Below are 27032 nucleotides of genomic sequence, written 5' to 3'. Positions count from 1 at the left end.
TGCTTTGTAGGTTATATATGACCAGAGAAGGCTATGGAGTACTTTTGGGATCAAATATGGAGAAAAAGAGGCAGATCGTAAAATTCCGTCAAGTAAACCACGTGAAACAGCTCAAGTCAGAACTGAAAGAGGACTCCCGCGGTTCCACCGCGACCGCGATAGAAGATGGTTGCAGACAAAGTGAGAATCAGAGAGCATGTTTGGCCGCGGTTTGACCGCGACCGCGACAGAACTGCGGCGGAGGCGGAGAACTTCAGGGACTAAAGTGCAAAACACGAGAATTTTAGCCCAAAACCCTATTTTAAACACTAGACTTCGCCCAAGAGAGGCATGTAATATTTTAGAGAGTACTTTGGCAAGAAACACAATTGTGAGAGATCACCCAAAACATCTTTCTTCTTTTCTTTGATTTTTCTTGCAAGTTTTATGATGAATATTGTTTTAGTTTGTTTACCCATAGTTATGAGTAGCTAAATCCTTTGTCTAAGGTTTTGATGGAACCTATTGGGGGATGAACTTCTTGTTTATGTGAATACAAATTACTAGTCTCAATCTTTATTTGTTCAACTTTGTGCACGTTGTAGTTAATTGACAGGATCCTCAATTAGCTGTGCCTATTTAGTGTGCATAACTCGGGAGAGAGTGCATATTTAGGTTATTGTTTAACAACACCACTCCCAAAGTATAAGAGGGATCTATAACTGCGGGTTTAAAGGCGGGATTAGGGATAACGAAACCTTGAGTGCAATTTAAAGTGAACCGTGTTAATTAGAGCTAGCTAGTGTATCTTGGGAGAATGCATTGAGTATATTACTGTGATTACTCGGGAGAGATTTACGGTAAGATGAGCATTCATGATTAATAGAGAGGTGTTGGTCAATTTGTATGAAGCATAAACAGAAGGGATTCCATCAATAAGGGAAGTTATTACCTTAGCGTTTTCTCATTATTGTTTACAACCTCAGCATCCTTAGTTTATAGTTGTTTATTTACTTGCAATTTTAGTTATTGATGACACCATCAACTGTGATTCAAATATTTGGGGAAATTGGTTCTCAAAAGTTTAGTGGGTCTAAAGATAGTGATTGATAGGTTAACTCTCTGTGGATTCGACTCTGGGCAGAATATTCAGGTTATATTTGCAACGTCCGCAGAGTCCTTTTTATAAGGCATAGTTGGGCGTGATCAGCCTGCACATTAACAGAGTAATATACAACTTGTGACAACAACGACGGATTGTTATAAATATATTATATTATGGATGTTCATTTAGTACTCCGTTGTAAATAAGCTTCCTGAAGAAGCTTATCCATATGGGACTCCACCGTAAATATGTTTATCTATTTAGTACTCTATTGGAAATAAGCTTCCTGAAGAAGCTTATCACTTCGGTACCCGGTTATGGATAAATATTACCCAGTAGAAGATTATCCATACCGGGTATAATAAGCTTATCCTTTCAGTACCCAGTTATGGATAAACATTACTCCCGGTAGAAGATTATCCATACCGGGTATAATAAGCTTATCTTTTCAGTACCCAGTTATGGATAAAAATTATCCCCGATAGAAAATTATCCATATCGGGTATAATAAGCTTATCCTTTCAGTACTCAGTTATGGATAAACATTACCCCTGATAGAAGACTATCCATACCGGGTATAATAAGCTTATCCTTTCAGTACCCAGTTATAGATAAACATTACCCCCGGTAGAAGATTATCCATATCGAGTATAATAAGCTTATCCTTTTAGTACTCCGTTATGGATAAATATTGCTCTCGGTAGAAGATTATCCATATCTGGTATAGTAGCAGCTTACACAACAGCTTCCTTTCTTCTATAAATAGAAGACATTTCAGTTCATTATGTACATCAGTTTGAATTCGAATAATATAACAGTTTCTCTCTATACTTGTCTTTACTTTACAGTCTTTATTTTATAACACGCTATCAGCACGAGACTCTGACATCTCGAGCAAATACTTTGAAAGTATTAGAGGTAAGAACTTTCTTTTCCTAAATAATGTCAAATCTTTCTAAAATCGAATTTGTAGCCCTGGATATATCGGGCAAAAGCTACATGTCTTGGGTGCTTGATGCTGAAATTCATCTTGATGCGATGGGTCTGACAGACACCATCAAGGATAAAACTCAAGCATCAAACCAAGACCGTGCCAAAACAATAATATTCCTACGCCATCACCTTGATGAGGACCTGAAAATGGAATATCTCATTATTAAAGATCCAGTCATACTGTGGAATAATTTGAAAGATAGATATGACCACCTGAAGATGGTCATTCTTCCACAGACACGTTATGATTGGACTCATCTAAGACTACAAGATTTTAAATCTATCAGTGAGTATAATTCTGCTATGTTCAGAATTATTTCCCAATTGAAATTATGTGGTGATAATATTACTGATCATGATATGTTGGAGACAACTTTCACCACTTTTCATGCCTCGAATATGCTCCTGCAACAGCAATATCGAGAGATGAGATTTAAAAAGTACTCTGAACTTATCTCACATCTTCTTATAGCAGAGCAACATAATGTGCTATTAATGAAAAATCATGAAAGCCGACCTATAGGTTCTTGTCCATTCCTTGAAGTGAATGAGACGAACTTCTACCAAGCTAAACGTGGAAGAGGTCGTGGCCCCAGTCGTGGTCATGGCCGTGGTCGGGGAAGAAACCCCAATCATGGTGATAATAATGCACCAAAGAAGCCTCCTCACCACCAGCAGTGGAAAAGGAAAGAACAAAAGTATGAAGCGGTGCAAGCGCCAAATGCAGAAAATACATGCTATAGGTGTGGAGGAAAAGGGGTACTGGTCACGTACCTGTCGTACGCCAAAGCCCCTGGTTGAGCTTTATCAAGCCTCCCTGAAGAAGACAGAGAAAAATGCTGAAACAAATTTTATTTCTGAAGATAATTTAGACTTCATGCATTTGGATGTAGCTGATTACTTTGCACTCCCAGAAGGAGAAATAAGTCATGTAATCGGTAGTGAATCTGTAGAAATGTAAATATTTTAATTTTTGTTGTTTGTAATAAATAGTATGGTTATGTAATTGTTGTACATAAATAAAAGTTATGCTTTGATAATGATGTTTACTATAATATATTTTATTTATGTTATTTTGAAGAATATGGATAACCCTCAAATTATGTTTGGATCAAAGACAAATCATGAAGATATTTGTGTTATTGATAGTGGAACAACTCATGCCATATTCAACGATCAGAAATACTTTTCTTATTTGCATAAGGAAAAAGCAAATGTTTCAACAATTTCTGGTAATATAAGTTTGATTGAAGGCTCCGGAAGAGCCATAATATTTCTGTCTAAGGGAACAAAACTTATTATAGACAATGCATTGTTCTCCTCCAAGTCCCGAAGAAACTTGTTGAGTTTTATAGATATCCGCCGAAATGGGTATCATGTTGAGACAATAGATGAAATGAACAGGGAATATCTTTGTATTACAAAGAATATTTCTGGCCAGAAATGCATTGTAGAAAAGTTACCAACTTTATCTTCTGGTTTATACTATTCAAAAATTAGTACAATTGAAGCACACTCTATCATAAACCAGAAGTTTACGGATTCAAATACTTTTGTGCTTTGCATGGCCGTTTGGGCCATCCCGGATCAATAATGATGAGACGAATTACTGAAAATTCGAGTGGGCATCCATTAAAGAACTTGAAGATTCTTACAAATGACGAATTTTCTTGTGATGCTTGTTATCAAGGAAAAATGATCACTAGACCATCACCAATGAAGGTTGGTATTGAATCCCCTGCCTTTTTAGAGCGTATACATGGGGATATATATGGACCTATTCACCCACCAAGTGGGTTGTTTCGATATTTTATGGTCCTAATAGATGCATTTTCAAGATGGTCTCATGTGTGCCTACTATCATCTCGCAGCCTGGCATTTTGCAAAGCTATTAGCCCAAATAATTCGATTAAGGGCACAATTCCCAGATTATCCTATAAAGGCTATTCGCCTTGATAATGCTGGAGAATTCTCATCTCAAGCTTTTGATGATTATTATCTATCCGTTGGGATAAAAGTTGAACATCCTGTAGCTTATGTTCATACTCAAAATGGCCTTGCAGAGTCATTTATTAAACGCCTGCAATTGATAGCAAGACCACTACTTATGAAAACAAAATTGCTCACTACTGCTTGGGGCCATGCTATCTTGCATGCAGCATCACTTATCCGTCTCAGACCAACACACTATAATAAATATTCTCCGTCACAATTAGTTTTTGGTCATGAACCAAATATTGCCCATCTACGAATTTTCGGATGTGCTGTATATGTGCCAGTAATACCACCACAACGTAGTAAGATGGGACCACAAAGAAGGATATGAATATATGTTGGGTTTGAATCACCCTCTATTATTCGCTATCTTGAACCATTGACAGGACATTTATTTACTGCTCGATTTGCAGATTGTCGGTTTGATGAAACAAATTTTCCACAATTAGGGGGAGAGAAAAAGGAAATCAGAAGAGAAATTGTGTGGAAAATTTCATCATTATCTCACCTTGATCCCCGTACCCATATATGTAATCAGGAGGTCCAGAAGATCATCCATTTACAGAATATAACAAATCAAATGCCAAATGCATTTACTGATTTGAAAAGGATAACTAAGTCACATATCCCAGCAGAGAATGTGCCTATCCGAATTGATGTCCCAGTAGGACCATCTACTAGTATGAGAGCTAGTGAACCTAAAACACGCCTGAAGCGTGGCAGGCCTTTGGGTTCTAAGGATCGAAATCCTCGAAAAAGAAAATCGACAAATGATCAAAACGATACTATGAAGGGATCTCCTGAAGAGACCCAAAATCTGATTAGTTCTGAGATTCCTGAAGAAATCAATGAATCTGAAGCTCATGTGAGTGAAGAACTTTTAATAAGTTCGATCGGCGATGAGATTAATTTAAATCGATCTGAAATAGTGGTGGATAATATTTTTGCATATAATGTTGCACTTAATATTATGCAAGATAGTGAGGATCTTGAACCTCGATCTGTCGAAGAATGTCGACAAAGATCTGATTGGCCAAAATGGCAAGAGGCAATTCAATCGGAATTGAAGTCACTTGCTAAAAGAGAGGTCTTTGGACCAGTAGTCCAAACACCTGCTGGTATAAAACCAGTTGGTCATAAATGGGTTTTTGTGCGAAAAAGGAATGATAAAAATGAAGTTGAAAGATACAAAGCTCGCCTTGTTGCACAAGGATTCTCACAACGACTTGGAGTCGATTTTGATGAAACATATTCACCTGTTATGGATGCCATAACATTTCGATATCTCATCAATTTAGCACTACATGAAAAACTTGAAATACATATAATGGATGTAGTTACAGCTTATCTGTACGGTTCACTTGATAATGAAATTTATATGAAAATTCCTGAAGGATTTAAAATGCCTGAAGCAAAATCTCAGGAAATGTATTCAATCAGATTACAAAGATCTTTGTACGGTTTAAAGCAATCTGGGCGCATGTGGTATAATCGCCTTAGTCAATATTTGCTGAAAGAAGGTTACATAAATGATATTATTTGTCCATGTATTTTTATAAAGAAAATGACATCAGAATTTATTATACTTGCTGTTTATGTTGATGACATAAATCTTGTTGGAACTCCAGAAGAACTCCAAAAGGCAATTGAATATCTTAAGAAAGAATTTGAGATGAAAGATCTTGGAAAGACAAAACTTTGTCTTGGTCTGCAAATTGAACATTTAGCAGACGAGATCTTTATCCATCAATCTGCCTATACAGAAAGGGTCTTAAAACGCTTTTACATGGACAAAGCACACCCATTGAGTACACCAATGGTTGTTCGATCACTTGAAGTGAATAAGGATTTGTTCCGACCTCCAGAAGAGGACGAGGAACTCCTTGGTCCCGAAATACCCTATCTCAGTGCAATTGGTGCACTAATGTATCTTGCTAATGCTACAAGGCCTGACATAGCATTTTCTGTTAATTTACTAGCAAGATATAGTTCTTCTCCTACACGGAGACATTGGAACGGGATTAAGCATATATTGCGATATTTAAAGGGAACTCTTGATATGGGTTTGTTTTATGCTAACAAAGATAGTGCAGACCTTGTTGGTTATACAGATGCAGGTTATTTATCTGATCCCCATAAAGCTCGATCTCAAACCGGCTACGTATTTACATATGGAGGTACTGTCATATCATGACGCTCCACAAAGCAATCTATTGTTGCTACTTCTTCAAATCACGTTGAGATAATAACTATTCATGAAGCAAGTAGGGAATGCGTATGGTTGAGATCAATAATTCATTTTATTCGAGAAAAATATGGTTTAGAATGTGAGAAAAGACCCACAATTTTATACGAAGACAATGCTGCATGCATAGCCCAATTGAAGGGAGGATTTATAAAAGGAGATAGAACGAAGCACATTTCACCAAAATTATTCTACACACACGATCTTCAGAAAAGTGGTGACATTGATGTGCAACAAATCCGTTCAAGTGATAATCCAACAGATTTATTCACTAAATCTTTGCCAACTTCAACTTTTGAGAAGATGGTATACAAGATTGGAATGCGGAGACTCAAATATTTGAAACAAGGTTTTCATTAGGGGGAGTAAAATACGCGATGCACTCTTTTTCCCTTACTAAATTTTTTTCCCATGGGGTTTTCCTTATAAGGTTTTTTAATGAGGCACCTAACAATGCGTCTTACTAAATATGTGTACTCTTTTTTCTTCACTGGGATTTTTTCTCACGTGGTTTTTCCTAGTAAGGTTTTAATGAGGCACATTATATTTTAATGAACATCCAAGGGGAGTGTTATAAATATATTATATTATGGATGTTCATTTAGTACTCCGTTGTAAATAAGCTTCCTGAAGAAGCTTATCCATATGAGACTCCACCGTAAATATGTTTATCTATTTAGTACTCTATTGGAAATAAACTTCCTGAAAAAGCTTATCACTTCGGTACCCGGTTATGGATAAATATTACCCCCAGTAGAAGATTATCCATACCGGGTATAATAAGCTTATCCTTTCAGTACCCAGTTATGGATAAACATTACCCCCGGTAGAAGATTATCCATACCGGGTATAATAAGCTTATCCTTTCAGTACCCAGTTATGGATAAACATTACCCTCGATAGAAGATTATCCATACCGGGTATAATAAACTTATCCTTTCAGTACTCAGTTATGGATAAACATTACCCCCGGTAGAAGATTATCCATATCGGGTATAATAAGCTTATCCTTTCAGTACTCCGTTATGGATAAACATTGCTCTCGGTAGAAGATTATCCATATCTGGTATAGTAGCAGCTTACACAACAGTTTCCTTTCTTCTATAAATAGAAGAGATTTCAGTTCATTATGTACATCAGTTTGAATTCGAATAATATAACAATTTCTCTCTATACTTGTCTTTACTTTACAGTCTTTATTTTATAACACGTTATCAGCACGAGACTCTGACATCTCGAGCAAATACTTTGAAAGTATTATTGGAGTTAAATGAAAAGGTTAGGGGTAAATCTGTCAAAAACTAAAGAAATGGAAAAGTGAGACAGCTATATCCACCATGAAAATGATGCTGTCATGAGGTCCACTCAGTTGTGATTTAATGATAACCAACGAACTCCTCCTCAACAGAAATTGAATTTGAGGCTCATTTAAGCTCATATTCATTTGCTGTTTAGAGGAGTTATACTTGTCCCCTTTCAAAACAAGAACGCGGGTAGCACAATAGGCCATCGCCAACAATAACCATATTGGGAAAATCCATTTAAGGTACAAACTTTACCTTGGAATCTTCATTTCTTTTTCATTCTCAATTCAATTTTTTGGAAATTCCTCAATAAAGCTTGATAATTTGGAGAATTTTTTTCTGGGTGTACTCTCTTTGGATTGATCATTAAGTTGGTAGTGTATGTGATTTTCATCTTCTTCTTTTTTTGGGTTCATTTGTTTTGCTGGGAATGGATAATAATTTAACCTGCTGAAGTTAGATTTTGGATCTGCAATTGGGTGTTTTCCATTTGAGTAAAAGCTACCACTAAAGGTTGTAGATGGACAGAATTCCTCCACGCTTAATAGAGGGTCTCGGCTTCGAGTCCTGGAATGCAAAAAAACTCCTGGTAGGAGCGCTTACTCAGCGCGAATCTAGATTACTCCGGCCCCTCCACCCTTAACTAGGGGTCTAGGGTTCGCATCTTGGGAATGAAAAAAATCCTAGTAGGAGCGCATATGCGGGGCGAATCTGAATTAGTCTGGGCCCAAAAGCTGGTACAAGACACCGGATGGAAAACAAAAAAAAAAAAAGGAAATGTCAAAAGCTAGATGTGATTTTATTTGATTAACTTTCACTTTGGTTTTTAGTTTTCTTTCTTTTTGGTAGATCTAGTTCCTTTCAATCTGTTCTTCCATCTTCTCTATATCTGGTTGTGTATCAGAAAAAAATCGTCTTTGAGAATTGACCCGTGCCTGGTTATTCAAAGATTTGCAGTTGATTAAGCATGCACCTCAAATGGCAATTCTGTTGGTTTTTATTATCCAAATGAGACTCCTTTCACATCAAAAAAGAAAGTATGAGTTTGATGGAAAGATCTGATTTACGTTGGATATGCGTCCATATCATTTGTTTTTCAAAAATATATGTGCATGTATCCGAGTTTATGTGAGATGATTATATGAGGTTATTTTCAAAGCCTTTCATGATCTCAGATATAGGCATCAAGTCGATATATGTGAATTTGATTTGCTTATTTAGCCGCAGAACTTGTGCAATTAAACTGATCAGATTAATATGATTTAATGCAATTTCTGTCTTACTGTTTAGGAATAATAGTTGCAGAACCAGTTTGTCTGTCATAGATGAAAGAAACAAATTACCCCTTTTTGTTGCTATCGTTTAGGATTTCCTTTTTCACTTATTGTGGTGTTTGATCTTCTATATTGTATGAGATCCTTATATGTTTTCAGTTTATTAGCATAAATATAGTCTTTTTTATTTCCAGAGAGTAAAAGATGGCAGAAGGTGAGGAAATTCAGCCTCTTGTCTGTGATAATGGAACTGGAATGGTTAAGGTAATTACAATGTTTCACTCGTCTCTACTGAATGTTTTGGTGACATTGAATACAACATTGCCCTTATTTGATCTGACTGCTGACTGTTAATCGTGGCCTAAAATTGTTAGGCTGGATTCGCCGGAGATGATGCTCCAAGAGCTGTGTTCCCTAGCATTGTTGGACGCCCTCGTCACACTGGTGTGATGGTTGGCATGGGCCAGAAGGATGCTTATGTTGGTGATGAGGCTCAATCCAAAAGGGGTATTTTGACTTTGAAGTATCCAATTGAACACGGAATCGTTAGCAATTGGGATGATATGGAGAAAATTTGGCATCACACCTTCTACAATGAACTTCGTGTGGCTCCAGAAGAACACCCTGTTCTCCTCACAGAAGCTCCTCTTAATCCAAAGGCCAATCGAGAAAAGATGACTCAGATCATGTTTGAGACCTTCAACGCCCCTGCCATGTATGTCGCCATTCAGGCTGTTCTTTCCCTCTATGCCAGTGGACGTACTACTGGTAAGCTTTGTCTTCAGTCAACCACCTTTAAATATGTGTATGTAGTGCTTGAAATCCAGCTCTTTTAGTGATGTTTGTGAATGATTTTTTGGTCCAAACATTATGTTGAATCCTGTGCTTTTTTATGTCAGGTATTGTGCTGGACTCTGGTGATGGTGTCAGCCACACAGTTCCCATCTATGAAGGTTATGCTCTCCCACACGCAATCCTGCGTCTTGATCTGGCAGGGCGTGATCTCACAGATCACCTCATGAAGATTCTCACAGAAAGAGGCTACTCTTTCACCACCACGGCCGAGCGGGAAATTGTTAGGGATGTGAAGGAGAAGTTGGCTTACATTGCTCTTGACTATGAACAAGAACTTGAAACAGCAAAGACCAGCTCATCCGTGGAGAAGAGCTACGAGCTGCCTGATGGACAGGTTATCACCATTGGTGCTGAGAGATTCCGCTGCCCAGAAGTTCTGTTCCAACCATCAATGATCGGAATGGAAGCTGCTGGTATTCATGAAACCACATACAATTCCATCATGAAGTGTGACGTTGATATCAGAAAGGATCTGTATGGAAACATTGTCCTCAGTGGTGGTACCACCATGTTCCCGGGCATTGCTGATAGGATGAGCAAGGAAATTACCGCATTAGCTCCAAGTAGCATGAAGATCAAGGTTGTCGCCCCACCTGAGAGGAAGTACAGTGTTTGGATTGGAGGATCTATTTTGGCCTCTCTCAGCACATTCCAGCAGGTTTGCAAAATCAAGATCTCTTTACTTCTTGCAGTCTGCTGCATTTCATATTTGCAATTCTTAAAGTTTAACCACTATCTCATCACACCATTGTCAACAATAACTCAAAAATGCCAGTTATCTGAGAACAAATGCTGAGCAGTAGTTTATGCTAAATACTTAGCTCTTTAAACTGAATGTGATGAACATTTGTCAAGGCGGCACATGAAAATTTACTTATGGATTTTTTTTCCCGATTACAGATGTGGATCGCTAAGGCAGAGTATGATGAATCTGGACCTTCAATTGTTCACAGAAAATGCTTCTAAATACAGCATTCCAAGAAAGAGAAACAGAAGAAATATACAAACTCTCATTTTGAGAGCAGCACCGCGTTTATTGATTGCATATAATATGCTTCTCATTTGTATTTCCTTTTGATTATTTTTGTTTCTATCTCTTTATCTGAATCAATCTCAAATATTCGGTCATTGTTGGTATGAAAAAGCAAGCAGTTCATGTTAAGAGTCAATTTAAAATTAATATTTTTATATAGAGTTGTATGTGAAATGATGTTGTGATTTGGTATATGGATAAAGAGCTTGTCAGTTCATTTTATATATTCTCTTGGTCTCAATTTTTATGGTATCCAAATAAGAAACAGAAAATTATAGGTATCACTTGTTATACTATTCGACACTTTCTACCCCTGCCGTTACCTATTTAAATGTATTTACCCCTCCATCTACCCCAGTCTTCCTGTTACACGTGGCTTCATCTTAAGCCCCCAAACCTTTTTCTTATTTTTGATTTTTAGAGCCCCATCTTAAAATTTATTACTCAAATCAATACCTCTTAGTAACCCACCCCAAGGACCCCAGTAATTAAATATCCAGATTAGCTCCAGTACTTGGGGTTCATATTAGCTCCAGTCTTAAATTTTAAAGGCCACGATCTTGGTTCATTTATGCTCAAAGAATACTCAATGTTCTTTAGTGTTTAGATAACTTTTCGTAAATCATATAGATTGTTTCCAAAAAGAAAAAGAAACAACTCAATAGTATATTTTCCCATAAAAGTTACTCAAAAATTCTTTAAAATTACTTTCTCAAAAAATTGTTCCAAACATTTCCCATAATTAATCTCAATCTGTTTTCCGAAACCTAAATCAAAACCAATCCAACTACCTTATATTATATATAATCAATACATTGTAAAGAACGGCATGTTCTTTTGAGCTTTGGTAGGCAAAGTTATTCGGTAAACAAATGATATGTGGAATAGTCGAGGTGTAAACAAGCTGACCGACATGATTGTTATAAAAGAAAAAGATTTCTTTTGAGTAAATCAGTTGCACAAATATAATTATTTGGTGCCACCCTTTAAATTTTTACCCTGGTAGAAAGTCATGGGAAAATAGTCTCCAATCAAATTTTTGAACCATGTTAGTCAGAATTTCTTCGGCATGTCTTATGGCGATTTGTCAGAATTCTGACGGTCGCCATATAGCACACACCGTATTAGGGTGGAGTGGATGAAGTGGAGGTTAGCATCTGGAGTTCTGTGTGACAAGAGAGTGCCACCGATACTCAAAGGTAAGTTTTACAAAGCGGTGGTTAGACCGGCCATGATGTATAAGGCTGAGTGTTGGCCTGTTAAGAACTCACATATCCAGAAAATGAAAGTAACAGAAATGGGGATGTTGAGGTGGATGTGCGGGCACTCTAGGATGGATAAGATTAGGAATGAAGATATTTCAGATAAGGTAGGCGTGGCTCTCATTGATGACAAGATGCGAGAAGCAAGGCTCAGATGGTTCAGACACGTACAAAAGAGAAGCCCAGATGCTCCAGTAAGGAGGTGCGGGCGGCTGGTTTTGGAGGGCATGAGAAGAGGTAGAGGACCTCCTAAGAAGTATTGGGGATAGGTGGTCAGGCAGGACATGGGGAGACTTCAGATTTTCGAGGACATGACCCTTGGTAGGAAGCTGTGGGGGTCGAGTATTAGGGTTGTAGATTAGGAGATAGTTGAGTTTTTTCTTACTTTGTCCCTTCGTGAGGTTACTCTGGTAGGGTTTCTGTCGAAGTCAGCTAGTGACAATGTTGTGTCTTACTACTATTTTGTTTTCCATAGTGTCGGGTCTATGTACCGTCTATCGTTTTTACTTTGCATCTACTTTCATATTTTCATGATGTTATTTTTCCTATATTTTCTATTGGTGGTACTGATATTATCTCTTTTTGTCTTCTTGGGCCGAGAGTTTTTCGGAAACAACCTTTCTACTTCTTTGTGATTGGGGTAAGGTCTGCGTACATACTACTATCCCTAAACCCCACTAATAGAATTCTACTGGATCGTTATTGTTGTGTGCGGTCACCATAATTTTATAAGTTATGATGATCGTCACAAAATTCTGAATGATCACCTGAACTTTTCGCGTTATGGCTGAAAGCAGGATTCCTTGTGCTTCAAAATTGTGACCAATGTGCTTTAAAATTCTAATTAGTGTGCTCTAAAGTTCTGATGCAATTTTTTTTTTTAAAATTTCTTAGTAAGGTCAAAATATAAACGGTAATTTTAAAGAGGTTCATCCAAGGGGTGTTAATGGTTCAGTTCGGTCGGTTATTTTGTAAATTTTGTACCATACTAATTTTTTGATTATTCTATTATGTATAATCAAAATTAGACTTTTCGAAACCGTCCCAATTATATCGGTTCCTCTTCGGTATCGGTACGGTTGGGTTAATTTTCTGTATTTTTTTAAAATATCATATAAAAGTCACTAGTAGAAGTAGAATGCAATAACATAAAGTAAAATGTAATAACATACATACTTTTTTAGGACTTAACAAATCTCTCTAGATATTTTTACATTTTAAAGGGTGATAAATTAAGAAAATATAAAAGATGGCTAGAGTAAAGATCCATCAACTACTCTATAACAACGTAAAAGAAACTAAACAAATTAATGTAAAAAAATATAAATCACACGAGTGGAAAGATATTAACCAAGTTGGAACTGAGACTCAAGAATAAAATCTATAGAAGATTAAATATTCAAAAAGATAAATCTAGATCATACGAAAGGAAACATAATCAATGCATTGTAGTTTGCTACTGATAACCGCTAAATAACTTGTGTCTTGCTAGTGAATATGTTGGAAATAATTTAGTTTCAATAGGAGTAGCATAATAGGTTTGAGAATTATGTTTTGCGATTATTACTTGTTGTCTCGAAATTGTTTTCATAATTCCAATACCCAAGGAAAATGTAATGTTTTATTATTTTTGAACTTAATATATAAATATAATTTTCATATGTAAATTTGTTCGGTACGGTTCAGTATTTTTTCGATTTATTTTTATAAAATAAAAAATTTATTCTAATTATCGGTACGGTTATAAATTTATATAAAAATCTACGGTTTTATTTAAAGGAATCAAAAATTCGATTTGGTACCGTACGGTTCGGTTGGTTTAGTCGGTTTTTAAATACCACTGTTTCGGATAGAAGGATGTAGAAGGAGCTTCAACACAATGGGATGACATTCAAAGGAAGCTTGGAAATCACCCTCCAAAACCCCCTGCTTTTAAGCCTCCACCTTTTACTCCTGAAACTTCCAATTCCAAGCCTAAAGACAAAGATTGGATAGATGAAAAGACCCAAGATGAACTTGATGAACTTGAAGATGATCCCCAACTCAACGACGATCGCTTCCTCCAAGAATACAGGTTTCGCCCTTCTTCCCCTTTTTTTTATTTTCAATTTTCGCACTTTGATTCCTTAATTATTCTTTTGGATCGCTCCTGAAAGACCCCTTTAGGATATTAAAAAAGAAATCCGTTCAAGTCCCTTCTTTTTCAGTTCATTGCCGCTTAATTTTTTGGGACAAGTGTTAGTGTGCCACGTATTTTGATATTTTGTATTATCCATGTGAACGTAGTTCAAATTGACCGAACTAACACATTAAATATTTGTGTCTCTTTTGTTATCTGATTTATCGTCGTTCAAGATTCGATTTACTATCTTTCGCATGACACCTAATTATTTTGATTTTGTGGACCCCTTAAGACGAAAAGGGGGAATCTTTGGTCTTAAAGAAGTTTTTTCTTTGAACTCATGGACATCCTTAACTGAAAGATGATTTCTTTTGAATGCATGATATCACCATAGTGATGTTTGTTCTTGTAGGGATCATAGTTGTCCTTTGGTTTGTATATTTGACTCCTGAGCTTCTAGTTGAATGAGAGTTAACTAAGGAAAGCATTGTCATATTCACTTTACTAGGTTAAAAGGTTGGAGAAGAACAGTCCAAGCAGACATGGTAAAATATGCGGGAAATAACTTGTTTAGGACTTGTCTACAACTGGTAACTCGAAGTATTCTGCACTAAAATCCAAGAATAAAGCTCCCAAAATAAAAAGGATTTATGACATACACTTATCTTTGACTCCTTCCTCCCCCCCCCCCCCCCAAAAAAAAAAAAAAAAAAGAAAAAAGAAAAAAGGAAATCCTGATAAGTAAGAAACGTAAGTACTCTTGGCTAAAGATATGAGTCACAAGTGGAATAAACTCCAAATCAATGTTCACAATGATGCTCCAACTAGGTTTCTTGAGTCATTTCATTTCTAGATTAGTTCAATTTCTTTGTTGTAAACGTATAAGCTACTCTCCCTATAAATTCTAGACTATGGATGTTAACTTAATAACATTTTATTAGAAATAATATGTGCTTATCAAGCTATCGTGAAGTTAGAGTTTGGAGGGCATTATAAAGAATGACCATTAAGCTTGAGAATTGAGATGGAGTTGAGCGGTTCTTATATTCTTTTTTTCTTGTTTTCAAATGCTATAGGAAGAAGAAGTTGGCTGAGATAAGAGAAGCTGCTAAGATTGCACGATTTGGAGCAGTGTTACCGATTTCTGGATCACATTTTGTGCGGGAGGTTTCCCAAGCTCCAGATGATACTTGGGTGGTTGTGCTTCTTTATAAGGATGGGTAATTATTACGTTCATCTCCTTATTTAGTTATCCATTCAATCTTCAAATATGTTTTATCTGTACTTGGTAACTTTCTTTCTTCAATTTTAACCCTGTGCCTGTCCTTTGTTGATGTCTCTCTCTTTGATAGATATTCAGGATGTCAGATACTGTTACAATGCTTAGAAGAACTAGCAATGAGATATCCTGCAACAAAATTTGTCAAAATTATCTCTACAGATTGCATCTCAAACTACCCAGATCGTAATCTTCCTACTGTTTTGGTTTACAACAATGGTGCACTGAAGTCAAACTACGTTGGACTTCACAATTTTGGTCGGAGATGCATACCTGAAGTTATGTTCTCATTGTGTCTGTCCCTCGCCCCTTTCTCCTGTCCTTCTTTTTCTTGCAATATTTTTGCATGCCCTGGTGGAGTTTTTACTGTCTGTGCCAACTCCTTTCTTTCATTTGATCTTTTAATGGATAATTAATTCGATGGCTTTTTTACAGCTGTGTCTGAGGTCCTGTGGAGATATTTTGTATGGCTTTTCATGTTGAGTTCTAGATGATAAGGCTTCACAATTTTCTCCTCCTATGGAAGTTATTCAAGAGATCAAGCAATGTGTTTCTCGTTATATAAAAAATTAAAAAAGTAATCACTCCCTATGTTCCATATACAATGTCACATAAGGAGAAGTTAAGGACAACCTCTTCCCTTTCTACCTAAATTTAGAATGAAAAGGCACCATTCACAGGGCTGAATTTTTATTAAACATCTAACAGAAGATTGACTAGAAGATATAGAGGACTGACTAAAAGAATTGTCATCTTTCTTTTTGTTATGATAAATATCACATTATGGTGGATGTCTACTCTTCTTCCATGATCTTCATCTCAAATGCTTAATGACATATTCAATGACATATTTTGTATGTTCAATGACATATTCCATGACATATTTTCTTCACTTTTATGCCTATATAAATGCCTTGTAATAGATAGAAAAATACACACAATTGAAGAAGAAATAAGAATCTCTCTTCCTCTCTTTCTATCCATATCTCTTAGTTTGTTTTGCTTGTTCTATATTGTTATTTTGGGTTATATTTTATAACACGTTATCAACACGAGGCTCTACCATCTCAAGAAGATCTTTGAGAAAATTAAGGTATAATTTTTCTCAAATTTGTATTTTTTTAAATGTCTGATATTATGAAAAGAAAGTTCGTTGCCCTTGAAATTTCGGGCAAGAACTATATGACATGGGTATTGGATGCTGAAATCCATTTAGATGCAATGGGTCTTGGAGACGCCATTAAAGATAAAGATAAAGCATCTACACAAGACTGTGCTAAGGCCTTGATTTTCTTGCGCCATCACCTTGATGAAGGGTTGAAAATTGAATATCTCACAGTGAAAGATCCATTTGTTTTGTGGAATGGTTTAAAGGAAAGATATGACAACTTAAAGTGGGTCACTCTTCCACAAGCACGATATGATTGGGCTCATCTTAGGCTCCAAGACTTTAAGTCTGTTTCTGAATATAATTCTGCTATGTTTAGAATTACTTCCAAATTGAAACTCTGTGGAGATAATATCAGTGACTATGATATGCTTGAAAAAACGTTTACAACGTTTTATGCTTCCAATATGGTCTTACAACAGCAGTACCGAGAGAAAGGCTTCACAAAGTACTCTCAGTTGATTTCTCTTCTACTTGTGGCTGAACGAAACAATGAATTGTTTATGAGAAATCATGAAAATCGACCCATTGAGTCTACACCATTGCCTAAAGAGGATGAGGTGTATTCCCATTATGCTAATTGTGGAAAAGGTCGTGGCCATATTCGTGGTCGTGGTCGCGGTCGTGGTCGTGGCCATGTCCAAGGAAGAAATTTTCCTGGCGTTAATTATCCTCCACCGAAAAATAACTTCCAAAAATGGAAAGGTAAAGATAAGAAGCGAAATGCAGAGGGTTCAGAAACTAAATGCTATCGTTGCGGTGGAAAAGGGCATTGGGCAAAAATTTGTCGCACACCAAAACATTTGGTTGAGCTTTATCAAGCATCTCTGAAGAATAAAGGCTCTGAAGCCAATCTTGTCTATGATAATGAATTTGACATCACCCACTTGGATGTGGCAGATTTTTTTGAGCACCCTGATGAAAAAATAAACCACTTGATCGGTGATGGATCTGTGGTTAGAGATGATTGAGCAATTTAATTTTTATGCTTTTCTATTCGTAGTATGTAATGAATAAACATCTCGTAATTTTTATTGCACTCTATAATTCTTCTTATGTAGTTCTTAAGAATATTTTTATTTCCGAAATTTTATAAATTTCACAAACAATGAGTAATATCCTATTAATTAGTATTCTAGTCTCAATGATATTTTAACGATTTTAACTTTCCCATACATTGCTTTAATTCTCTTTAAGAAAAGGTTTACAAGCACCCTGGAACAACTTTTGTTACTTCACCCTTAATTTTTTTATGAGTATGTTCTTTTCTTACACGGATCAATTATGTTTCATACAATGTGTAGGAAAATGCAAATAATTTATACTTGTAAATAAATTTGTTGTAGTTGTATTAGTCATATGTGTACTTGTATTATTTTTACATAATTATTTGTATAATAATTAGAATTTGCCAGAAAATGCATTAAAGGCTACTATTAAATTATTGGTTTAACTTTATTTCTTTTCCATTTTTCTCTAAAAATACTAATATTTATTCATATACTTCTTTTGTATGTCAAACTATGGGAAACAAATATAGATATCTTTCAAAGCAAACTTGGATCAAAGTTCAATTATAAAAATATTTGCTTAATTGATTCATGTACGACACATACAATATTCAAAGAGAAGAAATATTTCTCTCATTTAAGTATGTGTAAGGCAGATATTACTACAATTTCTGGTAGTAGTAATCTAATTGAAGGCTCTGGAAGAGCTACTATAACTCTGCCTATGGGAACAATAATTATCATTGAGAATGCAATGTTCTCCTCCAAGTCCAAGAGGAACTTGTTGAGTTTTAAAGATATCCGCAAAAATGAATTTCATATTGAGACAATAGATGAGAATAATATGGAATATCTCATCGTTACCAAGAATGTCTCTGGCCAGATAAGAATTATTGAGAAGTTCCCATCTTTATCTTGTGGCCTGTATTGGACAAAAATTAGTGCAATTGAGGCACATTCTACCTTAAACCAAAAGGTTACTGCTTACAATACTTTTGTACTTTGGCATGATCGATTGGGCCATCCTGGATCAATTATGATGAGACGAATCATAGAAAACTCAAATGGGCATCCATTAAAGAATTTGAAAATTCTTTTAAATAATGAATTTTCTTGCACTTCTTGTTATCAAGACAAGTTAATTATAAGACCATCACCAACAAAGGTTGGGATTGAGTCCCCTGCGTTTTTAGAACGTATACAAGGGGACATTTGCGAACCTATTCACCCACCTAGTGGGTCGTTTAGATATTTTATGGTCTTAATAGATGCATCCTCTAGATGGTTTCATGTATGCCTATTTTCATCTCGCAACCTCGCGTTTGCAAAATTAATGGCACAAATAATCCGATTACGGGCACAATTTCCCGATAATCCAATTAAGTCTATTAGACTTGATAATGCTGCTGAGTTTTCATCCCAAGCATTTAATGATTATTGCTTATCAATTGGGATAAAAGTGGAACATCCTGTAGCTCATGTTCACACTCAAAATGGCCTTGCAGAGTCTTTAATTAAACGTGTGCAATTGATAGCAAGACCGTTACTCATGAAAACGAAGTTGCCCACTTCTGTTTGGGGTCACGCCATTTTACATGCAGCAATGCTAATTCGTCACAGACCGACAAATTATCACAAATATTCCCCCTTGCAATTAGTTTTGGGTCATGAACCTAATATATCTCATCTAAGAATTTTTGGATGCGCTGTATATGTGCCTGTAGCACCCCCATATCGCACCAAGATGGGTCCCCAAAGAAGGTCAGGAATATATGTTGGGTTTGAATCACCCTCCATTATTCATTACCTTGAAACATTAACGGGAGATTTGTTCACTGCTCGTTTTGCAGATTGTCGATTCGATGAGGCATTTTCCCCAAAATTAGTGAAACAAAACGTGAAATTTTGTGGAAAAATACATCATTGTCTCATCTTGATCCACGTGCATCTATTTGTGACACAGAGGTGCAAAATATTATTCATTTGCAGAAAATAGCAAATCAAATGCCAGATGCATTTACGGATTTGAAAAGGATAACAAAATCACATATCCCTGCAGAGAATGTTCCAATCCGTATTGATGTCCCTATTGGACAATCTTCTAGTGTCATAGCTAATGAGTCAAAATCACACCTAAAATGTGGCAGACCATTAGGTTCTAAGGATCGAAATCCTAGAAAAAGAAAAACAAATGATCAAGATGACACTACGAAAGAGTCTCATAAAGAAATTCACGATTTAACCAATCCTGAGATTCATGAGGAAATCAATGAGCCTGAGACTCTAAGAAAATAAGGAACTATCAATAAATCCAATCGATATTGAGACAAATTTGAATCGAATGGATATAGTGGCAGATTACATCTTTGCATATAATGTTGCATCTAGCATTATGCAAGAAAGTGAGGATCTTGAACCTCAATCTGTTGGAGAATGTCGACAAAGACTTGATTGGCCCAAATGGCAAGAAGCAATCCAATTAGAGTTAAGTTCACTTGCAAAACGTGAAGTTTTTGGGCCTGTAGTCCAAACACCTAATGGTGTTAAGCCTGTTGGCTACAAATGGGTCTTTGTATGCAAAAGGAATGAGAAAAATGAGGTACAAAGATATAAGGCACGCCTTGTTGCACAAGGATTTTCTCAAAGGCCTGGTGTCGATTATGAAGAGACATATTCTCCTGTTATGGATGCTATAACATTCCGTTATCTCATTAGTTTTGCTGTCCATGAAAAGCTTGACATGCATTTAATGGATGTAGTTACAGCCTACCTTTACGGCTCACTTGATAATGAGATATACATGAAAATTCCCGAGGGATTTAAAATGCCTAACGCACAGAATTCAAATTCCCGGAAAACATTTTCAATCAAATTGCAAAGATCTTTGTATGGTCTAAAGCAATCAGGAAGAATGTGGTATAACCGTCTTAGTGAGTATTTATTAAAGAAGGGTTATATAAATGATGCCATTTGTCCATGTGTTTTTATAAAGAAAACAACATCGGAATTTGTTGTACTTGCCGTATATGTTGATGACATAAACCTTATTGGAACTCCTACAGAACTCCAAAAAACAATTGATTATTTAAAGAAGGAATTCGAGATGAAAGATCTCGGAAAGACAAAATTATGTCTCGGTTTGCAAATTGAACATTTGACAAATGAGATTTTTGTTCATCAATCTGCCTACATTAAAAAGGTATTGAAACGGTTTTACATGGATGGAGCACATCCATTAAGTACTCCGATGATTGTTCGATCACTTGATGTGAATAAGGACCCGTTTCGACCTCAAGAAAAGAATGAAGAGCTTCTTGGTCCTGAAGTACCATATCTTAGTGCAATTGGTGCACTAATGTATCTTGCTAACACTACAAGGCCTGACATAACTTTTTCGGTTAATGTCTTAGCAAGATATAGCTCTGCTCCTACAAGGAGACACTGGAATGGGATCAAACACATAGTGCGATATCTAAAAGGGACTACCGATATGAGCTTATTTTATGGCAATGATTGCAATCCCGATCTTGTTGGTTATGTCGATGCTGGGTATTTATCTGACCCGCATAAGGCTCGATCTCAAACAGGTTATGTGTTTACATGTGGCGGCACTTCCATATCTTGGCGATCGACTAAGCAATCAATCGTGGCTACTTCTTCTAATCATGCTGAAATAATTGCTATTCATGAAGCAAGTCGAGAATGTATTTGGTTGAGGTCTATAATACATCTTATCCGAGACAAATGTGGTTTTAAGTGTGAAAAACTACCCACAATTTTGTATGAAGACAATGCAGCATGCATAGCCCAATTGAAGGGAGGATTCATAAAAGGAGATAGGACAAAGCACATTTCCCCAAAGTTATTTTTTACACATGATCTTCAAAAGAATGGTGATATCAATGTGTAACAAATTCGTTCAAGTGATAATATGGCTGATTTGTTCACCAAATCTCTACCAATATCAACCTTCAAGAAACTAGTGTACAAAATTGGGATGCGAAGACTCAAGGATGTGAGTTGATGCTCTCATCAGGGGGAGTTAATACGCGTTGTACTCTTTTTCCCTTACAAGGTTTTGTCCCACTGGGTTTTCCTTGCCAGGTTTTTAACGAGACAACCAAAAGACGTATTTCTAAACATGTGTACTCTTTTTCCTTCACTAGGATTTTTTTTTCATAGAGTTTTTTTTCCTAATAAGATTTTAACGAGGCACATTATCTTTGGACATCCAAGGGGGAGTGTTATGATAAATATCACATTATGGTGGATGTCTACTCTTCTTCCATGATCTTCATCTCAAATGTTTAATGACATATTCAATGACATATTTTGTATGTTCAATGACATATTCCATGACATATTTTCTTCACTTTTATTGTTATTTTGGGTTATATTTTATAACACTTTTCACATTCCAGCTATTTTATACTTGATGTATTCTGTTACTTTGTCATTTACACATGACTAGCTAGTTTCATCTCTTTGCACTAGGCATCGTCCTGAGAAGTGAGACTTAATTTTTATTATTACAAGTGTGCAAGAGAAAGAAGAGCTTCATTTCTTTATATAGTTGTGCATGCACTGTACAGAAAGATGAAAGGGTAGAGATTACTGGAGTCCTTAGGGTGATAGATTAATAAGGTGCAGTCATAAAGCTACTAACATGGCTGATTGATATGTGGTATTCTTTCTGGTATCTTGCATTTATTTGGCGTCAGTGTAGTAGGTGGAAATATGCCCATTTACGTTCAAAACGTTCTTGACGTGCTGACATTCTTTTGGGAAAGTTTCACGTGTTACCTCTTTTTGCCTACTCATATTTAGACAAAGGTTGAGTGTCTCTTGAATTCCTTTTAATGTTGTAAGGCATATATCTTCTCTTATATAAAACATTTGCTGAAAGCAGAGGTGTGCACAACATTAGACATGACTATTAATCTTCATCAGTTTCTTGGTTATGTTGGTAGCTGTTCTCTTGCTAAGTTTGCCTGCACTTTTAAGACAATTTTGGACCTTGCCCTGTTTTCAGGAAGGTTTTGTCTGCTGCATCTAACCGTTTTCGGCTAGTTATTTCCACATGTATTTCTATAGCAACTTTTCGTCTTTGTGCATGGTTTTAGTGTTTTCTTTTCTAGTGTTTTATCAGGTATTAGGTTTGCTTTTATCAAATTGTTCTGGTAGCAATTTGCTTCTTTTAATACTATTTGCTGGCTTGTCAGTTGATATGATTGCTCTTCATCTATTCGGTTTTAGGTGTTGCACTAACACTCTGCCAATCGGATCCTGTACTAAATGATGGACGTAGAAAACATGAACAATCCAGAGAAGCTGTTTTGGATGGAGTACGAAAGAGTTTCCTCGAGAAGGTTGTGGCAGAGCATGAAGATGATGATGGATCTTCAAGTGATTAATTGTGTAGTTTTCTTAATGTCTTTGTGGCTTGGTAGAACATGTATGGTTTGTAGCAGTAACTCATCTAGTGGCTACTTTTTGTTTTCAGTTTTTACTTGACGAAATCTGATGCGTGGATTAATCCATTCGTCTTATTTGCTTGATACCAGTGAATTCCGGCAAGGATTTAACTTACGACAGACAAACAATGTAGAATCTTTGGTATACAGTTATTGATGATCTTGAGAAATGTTTTCAGTTATGATGACCTGCCCAAAATTAGTAAGGAAATGAGTGGAGCAGTTTAAAATATTTTTGAGAATAACAGATTAGGTTGACATATATGGACAAACAAATGATAAATGTTCAAGTTGACTATATCATTATCTACAAGGAAAACTATTTACAATGCAGAAGCACTTCTCTCTGAAGAAGGAACCTTCCCTTCCCAACACACACACACACACAAAAAAAAAAAGGCAACATTCTTGCCTTGCTAATGTGAAATTACAAGTATATTTTGCCTCCTAAATAGTTAGCTGTTTTGACAGCAGATTATATGAGCACTTAAGTTTGAACAATGTTGAGGTTCCTCAGAATCTGCATTCCAATCAGACAAACCTAAGGCATAGAAGGTATCATCTGCCACTGAGAACTGTAATTGGTGTAAGTTGGCCTTCCATGAGAGAGTCACCTGCAGCATCATTCGACGATGGAGCTCTAGCTGGCCACACAAATGCAGGTTTCTCAGTAGGAATAGTTGGTAAAACTGATTCCCCTGTTAGAATCTGTAAAGCAGTTTTCATGCTTGGCCTCTCATATGGATTCGGCTGGCAGCAAGCCAATCCTAACATTAACACACATTCAGCTTGCCCTTCATCAAATTCTCTATCCAATCGAACATCTATGGCATCAATGATCCTTTCACTCTTATAGAGATCCCACACATATTCAATGATTCTGTTGCTGTAGATATTCTCCTCATTTTGGTTTCCAGGTTTTCGACCACAGGCAACTTCAAGAATGAGCACTCCAAATGCAAACACATCTGTCTCAACTGTGGCTCGGCCTATAAGGAAACTCTCTGGAGCCATATAGCCAAGAGTTCCAGCTATCTCTTTCGTCGAATGGTGAGTCATTCCACTCACTTGAACTGTCCTAGCCAATCCAAAATCTCCCAACCGAGCATTGAGTTCTGAGTCAAGCATGATATTGCTGGCTTTTATGTCCCTATGAAGTACTCTTTTCGCGCACCCATTATGCAGATAATCCAGTGCTTGAGCTATGCCACAGATAATGACACGTCTTTTTTCCCAACTCAGGCTCAACCCTTCTCTGATTTCACCTTTTTCTTCACAAAATATCAACTTGTCTAAGCTCCCATTTGGCATGAACTCATAGACCACAAGGAGTTCATTGCTTTCATAGCACCATCCTATCAATTTGACAAGGTTTTTGTGGTGGAGATTGCCAATGGTTGTGACTTCTGCTATGAGATCTTTTGCCCCTTGACTTGAATCTCTAAAGAATCTCTTCACAGCTACCTCTTTATCAGCTAGCAACCCTTTGAACACTACTCCACATCCTCCTCTTCCAAGAATGTTCCTGGGATCAAAGCTCCCGGTCCCTCGTTTCAAGTCCTTTAGCTGGAATCTCTGTGGTGCAGTAGCTGAACTCCGAATCAGTATCTCTATTTTCTCATCTTGATCTATCACTTGCATCCTCTTCTTTTTCCTCCTCCAGGTGAAATATATAAAAACCCCGCCAAGAAACATAACCAGAACCGATATTATTGGTATCAAGATCCACAACCATAATAGGCTACCATCATTATCATTACCAATTTCTATGCTTGTAAAATTCCATGCCTTTATGCAGTTCAGCTGAGTATATATCCCAGTTGAAGCTGAAAATCCCACGAAAACATCCTCGGGAAGATAGGAAAGATCAAGAGGCATGGAAATGATGGGATTTCTCGCGTTAAAGTCCCCAGTCTGATTACTCATGAATGCATAAACATTCAAGATCTTTGATTCTCCATCATACTCAACACTTGCTATAACATCAATAGCTCGTGAAAGATTAACACCACGGTCGGTTAAAGAAGCTTGATTGATAGAATAGATGCTGTTTATGTCAATGCCAACATGATTATCATCAAGATCTTCAAAGTAACTTTTCCTTGTGTCAAATTCAACTGCAAAAATGTTGTTTGATAAAGATCCATTTGTACTTGCATTCACAATTCCAAGCCATTGTCCATCACTATTATCTGGGATGGAATAAAGACCACTTTCCTTTGTCAATATGAAAGCTAATCCTTCACCCCATGGATTACTCTGAGGAGTGATATTAATCACAAACGTGGAATTAAACGATGCTGTGATGTCCTTCTTTCGATTCCATAACTTGAAAGGCTGATGATACCATATTCTTCCAGATAAGTTTGTGATAGTAGTTCCACGAGCATCGCCTGTTACTTGCATAGCAGCATTCAATCCTATGAAGGAATAATTAGTAGTGATGAAATCATTTTCGTTTTGCTTGGGGAAATTTGCGTAGCTGAAATTCAGGCAATCCACCCTAATAACAAAAAAACCTTCCAAGAAAAGTGTGAATATGAAGAAAATTAGATAAAGAAGGGAGGTTAAATAACTAATCTTGCCTAGATAAAACATAGTAACATGTCACAAACTTATGTTTTATGCTTCAATATGTAAGTATGTAGGGAAAGAATTGGACTTGGAAATCTCTATGAACAAATGAATTAAGAAGGAAATGATTTGTTTGTGCAGGACAGAATATTATTCTCAGTTGAAACAAAGGAGGTGATAGTTTCTCCATTTTATGGAGAAACTTCAAGTGATTTGATCAAAACGTTTGACTTGAATTAAGAAGTAACTTCCTTGGTGTTGCGCTGCATGTTTGTTAATACTTTTCTCACAGTCCCTTGCTTATCAAGATATACTATTCCAAAGAGAGCTATAGAGAGAGACAGATAGAGAGAGAGAGAGTTCATGAACATATTGTTCTCTCATTTTGCATTTTATGTGATGGTATTATAAACCAAGAAATAAAAAAAAAATGAAATAATACTTCTGGATATCATTTTTTGTTATTAATCTGTATTGCTGTAAATAAATAAAACAATAATCTTTCTGAAAACAGAAACAGAAAGTTAGTAGAAATAAATTCTGAAAACAGTATTTGAACTTCAAAATAAATTTTGAAAACGGTATAGGCACAAATCGAGCCCATTAAATACACAGTGTGTCCTTAAGAAAATTATTCCCCTCAAGTACCCGAGGTTCTGGAATATATTCTCCCAGGATAGAACGATTTAACTCATCGGAGTGTTGGTACCAAAAATGCCGATGAACAGTGAACCACTTGAAGGCTGTAAAACACACTGGAATTTTTGTGTAGAAGAAGAAGAAGATTATCAGAAAATTTCGTAAGTAAATATTCTGGGATTTGAAGGAATATTTATAGCCAATTTGGTACTGTTTCTGAAAAGGTTTGCAACCTTCAGAACAGCCATAGCTGTTTGAACAGGTTTGACACTGTTTCAAAACAGCCATAGTTGTTGGAAATATTGCAGGAAAATTAAACGGATTTAAAATAATCCGGGAAAGAAAAAATTAGACCGGACCGGACCGGGTCGCGGGTCATGGGTGATTTGAATTTTCGTTAATTAATTTTAATTAATTAATTAAATATTTGAAAAGAAATTTGTTCAAAAAGATTAATCAATCAATCGATCTTTGACCAAATCCAAATCCAAATCCGAAGCCGAGCCGAATGAGCGAGCCACGACGGCGACGATGCGAGGCTTGCCTTCTTCTTAGCTCTTTAAGAGCCAAAAGATGAGCTTCTCTATATGTACACAAAGATTTTCTTTCCTTCTACCAATGATGGACAAAGTGCATTAGTAAAGTGAACTCATTCAAAATTTCACTTCCCTCCATTTATTTTCCCACCATTTTCCATTCACACTTTTTTTGTTATTAAATA

The 27032-nt window shown here is 36.3% G+C and overlaps 3 protein-coding genes across 5 annotated transcripts; 2 read left to right on the top strand and 1 right to left on the bottom strand.

Annotated features, from left to right (window-relative positions):
- Positions 1–7670: 7670 nt before the first annotated feature.
- Positions 7671–11009, top strand: LOC107821481 (actin-like). Of its 3 annotated transcripts, none has more exons than XM_075252639.1 (5): positions 7671–7863; positions 9090–9159; positions 9270–9663; positions 9795–10408; positions 10651–11009. In XM_075252639.1, exons 2-5 carry the CDS (start codon positions 9100–9102, stop codon positions 10714–10716), a joined length of 1134 nt encoding a protein of 377 aa, XP_075108740.1. In that variant the 5' UTR covers positions 7671–7863; positions 9090–9099; the 3' UTR covers positions 10717–11009.
- Positions 11010–13294: 2285 nt separating this feature from the next.
- Positions 13295–23182, top strand: LOC107821480 (uncharacterized). The gene is made up of 5 exons (XM_075252987.1): positions 13295–13303; positions 13899–14119; positions 15244–15387; positions 15520–15740; positions 22881–23182. The coding sequence occupies exons 1-5, from the start codon at positions 13295–13297 to the stop codon at positions 23036–23038; spliced, it is 753 nt and encodes a 250-aa protein (XP_075109088.1). The 3' UTR covers positions 23039–23182.
- Positions 23183–23413: 231 nt separating this feature from the next.
- On the bottom strand, positions 23414–25841 carry LOC107831947 (putative L-type lectin-domain containing receptor kinase S.5). The gene has a single exon (XM_016659742.2). The coding sequence runs from the start codon at positions 25694–25696 to the stop codon at positions 23657–23659; it is 2040 nt and encodes a 679-aa protein (XP_016515228.1). The 5' UTR covers positions 25697–25841; the 3' UTR covers positions 23414–23656.
- Between the last annotated feature and the right edge of the window lie 1191 nt (positions 25842–27032).

Source organism: Nicotiana tabacum, chromosome 5 (genome assembly GCF_000715075.1).
Source record: "Nicotiana tabacum cultivar K326 chromosome 5, ASM71507v2, whole genome shotgun sequence".
Classification (NCBI taxonomy): Eukaryota; Viridiplantae; Streptophyta; class Magnoliopsida; order Solanales; family Solanaceae; genus Nicotiana; species Nicotiana tabacum.
Note: the sequence above shows the minus strand (reverse complement) of the source record. Positions and strands in the feature narration are given on the sequence as shown.

Coding starts and splice junctions, on each gene's coding strand:
- LOC107831947 (XM_016659742.2), bottom strand. CDS start 25,696: ATGTTTTATCTAGGCAAGATTAGTTATTTAACCTCCCTTCTTTATCTA.
- LOC107821481 (XM_075252639.1), top strand. CDS start 9,100: ATGGCAGAAGGTGAGGAAATTCAGCCTCTTGTCTGTGATAATGGAACT. Junction 9,160..9,269: donor ATGGAACTGGAATGGTTAAG/GTAATTACAATG, acceptor TAAAATTGTTAG/GCTGGATTCGCCGGAGATGA. Junction 9,664..9,794: donor TGCCAGTGGACGTACTACTG/GTAAGCTTTGTC, acceptor TTTTTATGTCAG/GTATTGTGCTGGACTCTGGT.
- LOC107821480 (XM_075252987.1), top strand. Junction 14,120..15,243: donor CGCTTCCTCCAAGAATACAG/GTTTCGCCCTTC, acceptor CAAATGCTATAG/GAAGAAGAAGTTGGCTGAGA. Junction 15,741..22,880: donor TGAAGTTATGTTCTCATTGT/GTCTGTCCCTCG, acceptor ATTCGGTTTTAG/GTGTTGCACTAACACTCTGC.